The sequence below is a fragment of the Anopheles maculipalpis genome, chromosome 2RL (assembly GCF_943734695.1).
Source record: "Anopheles maculipalpis chromosome 2RL, idAnoMacuDA_375_x, whole genome shotgun sequence".
Classification (NCBI taxonomy): domain Eukaryota; kingdom Metazoa; phylum Arthropoda; class Insecta; order Diptera; family Culicidae; genus Anopheles; species Anopheles maculipalpis.
Genome location: NC_064871.1, coordinates 74,074,897 through 74,086,562, shown reverse-complemented (window position 1 = coordinate 74,086,562; position 11,666 = coordinate 74,074,897). Strand labels below are relative to the sequence as shown.

Genomic DNA, 11,666 nt, shown 5'->3' with positions numbered 1-11,666 from the left:
CGCCGGTTTTTACATGGCAGAGGAAAGATCCGAATGGGATTGATGTCTGGTCCTGCCGTTTGAAGACCTAACGATGTGACTTACGCCCCTTATTCATCGAACGTTGGAAAGGTCAAGTGACAGCGGCATGGGTCTTTGGACGGCAGGACTGAGGTTCAAATCCCATCCAGGCCGTTCCCTCGTAGTTGTGGGCTGACTACCCAACTACGTGGTATCGGCAATTGTAGTAAACCATTCGATGGACGGCGTGACCTGGAAGGTCGTCAAACCTAAAGGAAGTAGCTACGCTACCTCCTTATACTTACTCTATAAAGATATTTGTTGGAACTGCATTAATGTTGCTCCATCGAAATTGATACAGTCATGACAGTCTGTTGCTCAAAGAATTCAAATTAACGATCGCATGACAGGCACGATTCAAACAACTACACGGAATCTTAAGCACACTACAGGGTTTTAAGCAATGGATAACAATAATTTTATAACTGCTAGCGCTTATGCTGGAACGATGACAAAGCAACTAAGCGTAACTAATTAACGACGGGAATAATTAATGAATAGTTCGCTTGTGCTCTTACCAGCATTTCTCAATTGACAAGTAACATGTTTTTCTTGGACATATACCAAATAAAGGTGTGTAGTATCTAGTGAAAACAACTGCACAAACAAATGGGCAAATGAGAAAAGTTGCAGTCGTATACATTGCTTCATATAGCGTACCTTTAGTTGGATGGCTGGAGCTAGATCATTTATTTAGCTGGAAGTTAAAGATTACAGCAATCTCATCATAGGATTCCAATGATTATTAGAGGTTCCTTTTAGAATGTTTAGAACAGCTAGAGAAATGTGTGCCATGACCCAACTAGAAAAATAACACTACAAAAAATCTTTACTTACACGTGACATGATGATTCAAACGATTGGATTGTTATCGCCCACATGCACTTTTTGGCAGGTGGAATCCCTAAAATGAAATTGAGAGGGTACAACTTCTAGCAAAAAAGTAACTCTAAAACATCGCTATCAACACAGCAGAGCGATCTGTGTTACAAAAGGTGGAGCTTATTTGTGGATCAATACTGAGTATTGTACTCGTGAGAAAAGTAACAACACATTTATCATAAGATACGCTGATTGTTTGCGGATGTCAATGGTGAAAATGTCGCATCCGTCTTATACCGCCCGATCGATCAATATAAAAGGAGCATCCTCTTCGATCGTACCGGTTCAATGCAGGTCCTGTAAGTCCAGTCGATAGCGACAGGAAAAAGGTCTGCAAAATGTGGTTCTTGTCCAAAGCATTTCTAGTGTTTGCCATCGTAGTACGGAACGCTTTGGCACAGTGTGACGTAAATTCACCGTATCGTACGTTCGATGGTACCTGTAACAATCTGCGGAATCCGACCTGGGGAGCAGCCAAAGTCCCGTACGGTAGGTTACTGCCAGCGGAGTATGGAGACGGTGTGTCCGTACCACGTCGTTCGAGAACGGGAGCTGAGCTGCCCAGTGCCAGATTGCTATCGCTGACATTATTCAACGAGCAGAACATTCTCGATCAGAGGACTACGCTGGTGAATATGCAGTTCGGTCAGCTGGTGGCTCATGATATGGGATTTCGAGGGGAAAGTGAGTGTTGCTAGTAGGGATGTATTTTGTGCCGTGCGAGCATAGTATCATATGTTTGTGTTCGACAGGTTCCGACACAGTACCTTGTTGTCAAAATGGACGAGTGGTGGCGAACCCTGGGAAACGATGCTTTCCGATCTCCGTACAACCGAACGATCCCGTTCTGTCTGCCGAAAGGATACAGTGTCTAGATCTTATACGAACGCTTAATACATGTGACGTCAACCCAGCTGCTTGTACAAACGGGCAACAGGCCCAGCAGTTGAATGATGCCACTTCGTTCCTAGATTTGTCAGTCGTTTACGGAAACAGTGCCCAACAAAATGCTCCGCTTCGAGCGTATGTTGGCGGTCGGCTGAAGGTGGACAATCGAAACGGAACCGAATGGCCTCCGAGACATCCACGGTCGAGTACTGCCTGTACGCTGAGCCGCGCCACAGACACCTGCTATCTGACCGGTGACGAGCGCAGCAATATTACGCCGGAACTAACGATCCTACATATAGCGTTCCTGCGGGAACACAACCGTATCGCACAACAGCTGTGCAAAGCCAGGCCTTTGTGGAATGATGAGAAGGTGTTTCAAGAGGCAAGACGCATCAATATTGCACAGTATCAACATATCGTGTATTACGAATGGTTGCCGTATTATCTCGGACCGGATTATATGTACCAGCGGGGTTTGCTGTTTCGTAGCTATGTGAATGATTACAACCCGTCGATAAATCCTACTGTGCTGAATGATCACGCAAATGGTGCTTTTCGGTACTTCCACTCTTCGATTGTGGGTAGCCTGAGGTATGATGCCGGTTAGAGCACTAAGAATAAGAAGGGTTTTGATAACAGTTAGTTTGATTCTTTGCTTGGGACAGCCTTTACCAGGAATCGCGAACCATTGCCGGTTCGATCAACTTTAACGATCACATATTTAACCCTACGATTCTGGAGCGAAACGATGGTTATCGGATGCTGACGCGTGGCTTGACCACACAACCGATGGGACGCAATGATCCGAGCTTTGATCCGGAGGTTAGACACTATATGTTCCGTATGAGCGCACGGTTTGGAACTGACATCAAAGCGTTAGATATTCAACGAAGCCGTGATCATGGAATACCGGGCTACAATATCTTCCGGCAGTACTGTGGCTTAGGACGGGCCACACGTTGGGAGGATTTCGTCGAGCTGCGTGGACCAAGAGTAATGTCTTTGAACTGTGTTATAGTACATGCTTTTAACTCTCTCGCTCTCCAAATCACTTCCTTCGCACAGGATATACAGCTCCTTAACACTCTCTATCGCACCGTGGATGATGTGGACCTTACCGTCGCTGAGTTCTTTGAGCGACATCTTCCCGGTACGCAGGCTGGCCCTACGTATCACTGCATTCTAATGGAGCAGTTCCTTCGCACAAGAAAAGGCGATCGGTTCTTCTTTGAGAATGGAAACGGGCCAGGAGCATTCACAGCACCGCAGTTGAACGAAGTTAAGAAGGCTAGCATAGCACGGATACTGTGCGAAAATTCTCCAGGCGTTACACAAATGCAGCGTCGTGCCTTCCAGCAGATATCGGATGTAAATCCTTTGGTACAGTGCTCGACACTACCCGCGCTTGATGCACGTTTGTTTTAAGATGGCTAAATACTGGGGACACATTGTATTGCTAATGTGGAGGCTTTCTCGATTTGTTATTCAAAATAAAACAAAAAAAATTTCTTACCGTTCTCGGATGTTTAAATAAAATTATCGTGTTTTTTTTTTAGAGAATAGTTTTAAAGTAAGCACAAGTCCAAACCATGTTACTTCTCATGATTTTATAGGATCCAAAGAATCATTTAAAGGAAAGAAAATTTTCTATTGTGAAGTTGCATGTCTACCTGTCAGTTTTCTGAAGCGTCTGAAAGATAAGACGCTATCGCGTCACAATTCAATACATTTCATTCTCTTACAGTTCCACACACCTTCCCTTCTCAATCTTTTGTTCAGTTTTGTTTATCAACAAATAACCGTCTGATCGGTGTACCTTATCGCAAGCGAGTGATGATTATGGCACGAGCAGCTTTGTAATATGTGAAGCAGTTCATGTGAGGCTTCGCGAGTGACAGTTACGAAACTTGTTGAGTTTTGTGTTGCAGTCGGGTTTTGTGAAGCAATGGAACAATGAAGTGCTTTGAAAAATAATTATCAGAAGTTCTAATTGTAAAGTGTGTTGCATTTTGTCAAAAGTGAAGTGTTATAGTAGGCGATTTCTTTTATTAGTAGTTTATTAGTAGTTATCATCTGTCACTAGTTGATTAACTGATGTCACTAAGCTATGACAGGAATGTGCAATAGTGTGTTTTGTGCGCTACGGAACGATGTGTGGGTTTCAGCAACTCTGGTGTGTTATAATCTGATCTGATAATGAAAATATTGATAATGCATGTAGTAGAAGCGCATGAAGGAAGTGACGTAGTTGGGAGCGATCGTTACATGACATGAAGTTGTACTGCTACATTCGTAAGCTATTCGGTAAGTTACACAGTCCAGCTGTTATAATTTCTACAATGATTCTTTTGGCTAATCTATATAAAAACCAACATTAAGCTAGAGTATTAAAAAAGATAACAAAAAGACCAAAGCAACAGATTACGTTATCGATCTGGCTACATAAAATCACGGTTAAAACTGACTCAGTTTTGTCAAACTTTAAGTGGTCGTTAACAATAAAAAGAGTTATCTTATTACTCATACATCGTGTTTATGATATGGCGTTTTCTTTAGCGCCACTTCAGCTGAATTTTTATAGATGATTTTCGACGGCAATTTTGATTCCTGAATAAACCCTCAATTTTTCAACCATTCGTTTATAAAATATTTGTCCATAAGCGTGCACGCTTACGTACTGTTGTGCATTCTCTGAACGATGTATTGCGCGTTGCATACTTTTTGGCGTTTTTGTAATAGAGAAACGATACAATCTTCCAGAGGAGTCATATTTTGAAGGTAATGGATTATTTACGATAATCTACGCAAAATTGATTAAGTTTATGCCTTTTTTATGATATACTGTAGCTTTTCCATCATCTGTAGAATATAAAATTTCAGTAATACGTCTACGATAACCCTTCTAAAAACTAACTTGAAATTTTAGGGTTTTTTAAAATGTAAATCTAGTCCTTAGATATCTTTGAGCTTAGAAAGTTTGTAAAAAAAATATTATATTTATATTGACCTGTATTTTTTTTTTACTACTATTTGCACTCTTTACAGAATCAACATTAAAGCCGCAAACGCCAGCGATAGCCTTGTACAAATACGTCTACAACCATCGAACCAATACCGAATACAACCATCATGGCCTCATCACAACTAACGACTCTAGCCATCTTGCTCAAATCGGATAAAGGACGATCTACTATCCATGGCGATTCTTATCACCTTCGTGTTGCAATGGTGATTATACTTCGGGCATACAGAATGTACCAACAGGATAGTGAATTCTGCTTTACGGTCGCGGTGGAGGTGGCGGCAGCTGGCAAATTCGACGACATACTGTACCACTTCTCATCGCCAAATCTCGGAACTGGTACGATATTCATACAGGCAAAACATAAACAGTTGATTGGCCGTGTCGGTAGGGTGACGCAACACGATCATTCTAGCGGTAGGTCCAAAGAAAACGGGGTATTAAGGCAAGGTGCACTATGCACTGCTTGGGATTCGAACGCAAGCTTCTCGATCCCGATGTACTTTCTGTCATTTCTTGATATCGGTCAGCAACTACCAAACGATGCGCGGTACATCTTGTGCACTAACGCTGGACTCGATAAGTACATTGAAAGTTATTTTACGATCATTAACCCACGGAAGGATAATTCATTACTGTTCTGCGAAGATATTGGAGCAACCTGTTATCAGTTCTCTAGAGACAAACCTTTCCCACTGCTGATCGATACATTGAGAGATTCGTGTCTCGCTAAACTTGGAAAGGTATTCGCAGGGACCATCTTTGCTGGGAAGGAAGTAACATTTAACGACACACTCGTCAACACATTTGACAGTTTGATTAGCCAATGTTTAGAACCATTGAACGAAGTACCAGGCGATAAATCAGTTATCACTTTTAGATTTAGTGAAAACTTTGTCAATGCAGATGAAATCACACCAATAGGGAAGTTTCGAGCTGCGTTTCAAAAAGAATATGCATTGCTTTTCATGAAAGGTAAATTGAAACCAAATGGCAAGACTTTCCAGGAGTTGGAAATCAAGTTCGACAGGGATTTGTTATTATTAGCTAAAAACACACAGCATAATGAGATATTTGGAAAGTTTGATCAGAAAGTGCTCGAGTTCTATGATAAGTTTCTGCTTGTATGTAACTCTTCGAACGAAGAAGATTTACGCACACAAGCGATGAGTTTGTTGCCACGGTGGTGTGATACTGAACGTGGAACCGTGTTTGATAAGCTGCAAGGAGTGTTGCTAGATGCTTTGAAGAGTCTTTATCCTGTACCATTGGATCTTGAATTTATACAAAAATGTTTCCTGAATATAGAGCTCAAGCAAAGCATCACTAGTTTGAGGAGTTTCTCAGGCGAATATCTCAAGTCATTACATCTCAAATATATTCTAGTAGACGTAGATCCCGAGCGTTTAAAAAGATCTTCCTTGTATGCGTTTCTCGAGGACAAATCTGGTTGTCTAGTTTATGAATTTAACAGTACGCTTGACTCTACAGTCACTTCCTTTATTTTGCAGCAAGCGCTGTCATTATTCAACTTTGAAACCTTATTTGTTGATAGTGCAAAGTATGAAGTAGAGCAAGATATGATGGAGACACTGCGAGATTTGTTGTCATATCTCAAGGATGTAAATCATCCTACTATTAAAGTGATAACAATTCTAGGTAAAAGCGAACGCGTGCCGGTCAATGAGACGAAAAATCTGTCAGAGAAATTTGGCCAGAAGATCATTGTAATGAAGAAGGTATCTAGAACTTCATTTTCTGATGAGACTTTAGAGGTGTTTGCTGTGAAGGATCTCTCACATGAAGCTTCCAAACAACTGTACAAAGAAACGCATCGGACGATGTTTGGAACTGTTTGCTCGTTGAGCGGAATCGTAGACGAAACTGATGATTTGAGTTTTCTATTGGAAGTGTTGAAGCTTAGCGATCACACAAGTGAAGTAAAAGATCACAATTTAAACGTGTACAATTACGGAAAGATCAAACACTGGTATATTCATCGCCATATTGTAGCATACAAATCGGACAGAATGGAAGAAGAAAATTCCTTTCATAGATTTTATCCAAGCAAAAAGGAGGTAGAGTGTGCTCTAGTCTCGCATAATGAAGAGCCCAATCCACCTGGTATCGATGTAGGCACCAATGAAAAGGTGCATATCTTCCTGAACGATGCTGGGCATGGTAAAACGTCCTACTTCACCTGGTTAGCTTGGCGTTTGTCCGGTTATGATCGATCTTTGTATGTTATCAAGTTTGTCGCAAACGAATATTCGACCGATTTCGAACGTTTGGAAGGAAGCGACATACAAAACTTTGACGATACAGCAATCGTGCGGCTACTGTATCGCTACACTCACTTAGCATTGTTTGTACCGAATGTAAACAAGCGTACAATCAAAGAAACCGATATTAATCGAGAGGAAGCTGATCGTTGCGCTAAGCTGCTGACAGTTTCAAACGGTCAGATAGTGTTGGATAAGGCCCTCGAAAAGCAGCTGTCAACGATAGAACTGTTCGAGTTGCGGTTGTTTCGAGAAAAGTTTAATGAACAGAGGCTCGTCTTAATTCTAGACGGATTCGATGAGATTGCGCCGTATTACAAGGATGTAGTTATGGACTGTTTTGCACGGTTTGTCCGTCTCGGTGGAGTACGATCCCTATACCTGCCTAGCCGACCGTATGGTTTTGAAGAAGATTTAAGAGCAACCTTCACTAAATGTCTGATGTATCAGCTGGAACCATTTTCGAGGCAAAATATTATACTTTTTTTGTACAAATTTCTTGTCAACGATTTAGACGATTACAAATCCTGGGAGAGGGCACACCGCATTGATATATTACGTGCACTTTTTTATAGTATTATTGAGGATATGACCAACGCACTAAATGTTCCACTGCTTCTGCACATGGTTCAAGTGATTCTTCTACCGGAGATCAAGAAGCGTGTGTCCAAATACACACATACGCTATCACCGAATATGTTTAAGAACTTAAAATTGGGCACTTTTCAGCTTGTTCAACTTTTCATTACCAGGAAGATAGAAATTTTAATCACAGATAAAACGGGTACAACCGATTCCGCTGTGAAGACGGCTGCAGCCAAGAAAAACCAAGAGCGTTTGAACAAGTTCATAAGGGAGCAGCATATGCTACTGGCCGTATGCGTTATATTCGACCGAAAAGATCGAGAAAAACTGCTGTCCAGTGTGGAGCACGAGCGTGTCCGGGAGGCAATGGAGGAAGTGCTCAAAGGCGATGAAAAAACTGGATTTGTTCTTGGGGTACAGAACGAGCGGCCTCAATTTCTGCATCGAATATTTGCCGAATTTTTCACAGCTTGTTGGTTGGCCAGCAACAGGGCACGCTTCCGGAGGGAGAACATATTTCAATCCCAATCGTTCTGGTCACGATCCTTAAGACAAACTCGCAAATTTTTCGACTGTATTATAAGCAAGGAAAGCGAAGGATGCGATTTTCACTGGGCGCTGGTGAATGATTCCCTTGCACAGGTTGGAGAAATGATGCGCGAAAAAGCGTTTCTTGTCGCAGTGAAAGATAAAGTTGGTCGCTTACCGTTGCATTTGGTGGAATATTTTCAAACAATCAAAATACTAGAAAAGATGCCCGTTGAGTTGGTAAACGAAACCGACGAGCTGTTTGGATGGAATGCTTTAGATTATGCATTTGTTCTAAATGAGAGAAGTGCAATACGTTGCCTCTTGAAGAAGGGTGTTAAACTTAATGCAGACACAGCTGTGTTTCTTCAGCTATGTGCCAATGATTCTGATGAATTATTAAAGCAAGGAATCAGTTATGTTTCGTACCTGGAAAAATATGGAAATCAAACAGATTCGGCGAATGAGCTCAGCGAACGTGTGGCACGTTGTATAATCAATGAAAGAATGGAAAATATTTATTATTCGCGGATAAAACTGAATTCTTTATCGATGCTGGAATATTGTGTGCAAGAAAATAATGTTTTAATGTTAAATCACATAATCAGACAAACAGGTGAGCTAGCGCAGGTTTTGGAAAGATGTGGCAATCATTTGCTCAAATTATCCTTACAGCATGAAGCTTACAGTATTACAAATTATTTGTTAGAACAGGACATCTCTCTTCTATGCCAGATTAAACTCAATTCAGCATTAGTTGGTTGTGCTAAGTGTGCGGTTGAAAAAAATCAAGTTAAATTGTTTAGAAAAATCTTCCACGAGTTGTGTATCAGACTCAAAATTTTGTGTGTTAAAGAAGAAGATATTACTGATGAATGTGATGTTCAATGGGAGGGAGAAACAGTAGAATTTCAGATTTTAATTGAATATTGCTGCTGTTCAAAAGGGTTTGAATACCAGGAGCAATTCAATTTATTTCAGAAATTCGATGAATTTGACCTAGAATGCTTCTTGGCAAATGTGATACACGTTGGAAGCGCTTGTCTGACTAGTTACATACTGCAAAAGACGAAAATGAACGTCACTAAAGCTTTAGTAAGGAAGCTTATGAAATTAATACCATTCTTCCAACGTTCAAATCATAACAATTCAATACCAGCATTCAAATGTCTTCTCAACAATATGCTCGATCTGCATCACGTCGATCAAGATGGACAAACATTGTTGGACACAATCATACAAGATGGATGCTTGTACATGATACCCTGCTTGATCGACAAAGGATTTAACCCAAAGCAGATCAATGTGAAGCATTTTATAGGGCTTTTAACCGATTTCGGACAATATTATGCAATCAATCTGTTTGTGTACCTTCAACAAAAATCGTATGTTAATTTTTTTGAAACTTTAGAAACAACACAAAATAGTATTTTCGATATAATAATTTTTAAACGACATTTTTTAATATCACAAGCGTTAATTCATGTAAAGCACTGTTGTCTTTCAAATTCTGAAAAAGAAAATGTTATGATGGATTTACTTCAATCATTGTTAGTAAAATACGAAATAGAACATGTAATGGAGCTGTTGAATGACTTTCACCAATATAGTGCCTCTCGGTGTGTAATGGAAGATAAGGAGTGGCATCTAATATATTGCTCTCTCCGTAAAAAGATACCAATTGTTTGAGTCATTACCTTTTAAGTTAGGACGCTTTTTTATGCTGTAAAAATATCCATAGTTTTGTTACAATATGGACAAAAATTAGAAACTAAGAAATGTTGACAGAAATAGTTTGCGTTTCTATGCTATTTTCCAAGTGATATTAATGACTGTTGAAGGATTTATCTAAATTTAAGAACTGTAAAATATTCTGAAATTGTTTTTATAACTATAAATGTATAAAAATGTCAGGCGATATATCGTGTTAGTGACTTAAGTGATAGGGAAATGTAGTAATATAAAAATAATTTGTTGCTTTACAATGTGAAAAAGGATTACAAAATAAAATTCATGCCCTGAAAATAATATTTCAAAAACTCTTTCATCGTCTTAAATTTGGCAAAAACAAATGCAAAAAATAAATGCAACAATGGCCAGCTATACGACCTATACGAGGCCGTCCTTTGATATGTAAAGAAAACTGAAACTTTAGCCATCGAGGAACTTACATGATTTACGTTCACCGTTACTAAAATTTTATTTTTAGGTAGCTATGTAGACCAACGTTAAGCCATCTTTGCAGATCACTCATTCATGGTTTATTATTATTTTTCCTTTTTGCGATTTAAATTATCTCGTAAGTACCAAATTGTTATTTCAATTACCTTTTTCTTCTTCAGGTTTTTATCAAATTGTTGATCATGTTAACTGAGTTTCAATTGCCATTTCTCCTATTTATCCATTATCATACAGGGTTTTGATAGTGGAAGGAGGAGCATTGCAAGGTTTTTGTGGAAATTTGCTATCATATAGGGGAATCTTACATTCAGTTAACAGAGATTTGCAGCTCGATTATGGAATTGTGCCAAACTGCTGTGGAATTTCCTCCGAACGTTTAAATGGTGAAGTGAAAAAAAAATTTAATCGTTTTTTTTAATTCAGCATGCCGTATCATTCACATTTGAACGGGTTATATGTAGCAAATAGCTGTCGAAATTGTTTACTGCCTCTCTGTAAACCAGTGCTTATTGCCAAATTCAACAGCTTCGATGCAAATTACTCCTATTTTTATGTAGAATTCCCTCGCGCGATTGAAAAGCTCCACAATGGGCTTGCAATATTTACAATCGATTATGACGGTCCAATGCCGTATTGCCGTATGGGCTTGCAATAATCCGTTATCTTTTTAAAACATTCCCCTAAGAGATTCTACCATCCCATTATATGGATCAAAATCTTGTAAGATTGATTAAGGCCAGGGAATTTAAGCGAAATAAAAAAAAAGCATCGATTTCAGCTTTTATCAAAAAGGAATACTTGTTTTAAATTTTATCAGCTACAGTAAATAAGAAAATGGCTTGAAGCTAACAGATCCAACCAGAAAAAGAAAGAACAAGAAAAAGAAGACGAAGAAAAATAATTTATGCTCAAAATTATGTGTATTTTGTAGATAAATAAAATATTTGAATATGAAACAGAATGAATAAAATGTTTATTATTTAAAAAATCACAAAACTCTTTAAATAGAAGTTTTTGATTTATGCAAAGCATTAAAAACCATTTAACTTTAAACAAAAAACATTCAAATTAAATTACAAACGAAATAAAAATGCTATTATGCACCACCGTTACAAACGTTGTGGAAAACCCTGCCCATCGGTGTAACGCTCAAGCTCACCAACACAAGCAAACCCTCCCGTTTCCTTGGTGTCGCTTGGACGGCACTTACAGCAACGCACCACACAGCTACCCAC

The 11,666-nt window shown here is 39.4% G+C and overlaps 3 protein-coding genes across 6 annotated transcripts in view; 2 read left to right on the top strand and 1 right to left on the bottom strand.

Moving 5' to 3' along the window:
- LOC126556512 (peroxidase-like) overlaps positions 1-3,271 on the top strand; it is a 201,458-nt gene extending 198,187 nt beyond the window's left edge. Inside the window, exons 2-5 of the mRNA XM_050211775.1 lie at positions 1,272-1,626; positions 1,695-2,424; positions 2,499-2,826; positions 2,899-3,271. Coding sequence (XP_050067732.1) covers positions 1,281-1,626; positions 1,695-2,424; positions 2,499-2,826; positions 2,899-3,258 — 1,764 coding nt within the window. The 5' untranslated portion in view covers positions 1,272-1,280 and the 3' untranslated portion in view covers positions 3,259-3,271. The remainder of the gene's footprint in view (positions 1-1,271; positions 1,627-1,694; positions 2,425-2,498; positions 2,827-2,898) is intronic.
- LOC126556339 (integumentary mucin C.1-like) overlaps positions 1-11,666 on the bottom strand; it is a 521,191-nt gene that overhangs the window by 74,385 nt on the left and 435,140 nt on the right. The window lies entirely within an intron of this gene.
- Positions 4,963-10,471, top strand: LOC126567459 (uncharacterized). The gene is made up of 4 exons (XM_050223680.1): positions 4,963-5,242; positions 5,306-8,866; positions 9,002-9,735; positions 10,460-10,471. Exons 1-4 carry the CDS (start codon positions 4,963-4,965, stop codon positions 10,469-10,471), a joined length of 4,587 nt encoding a protein of 1,528 aa, XP_050079637.1.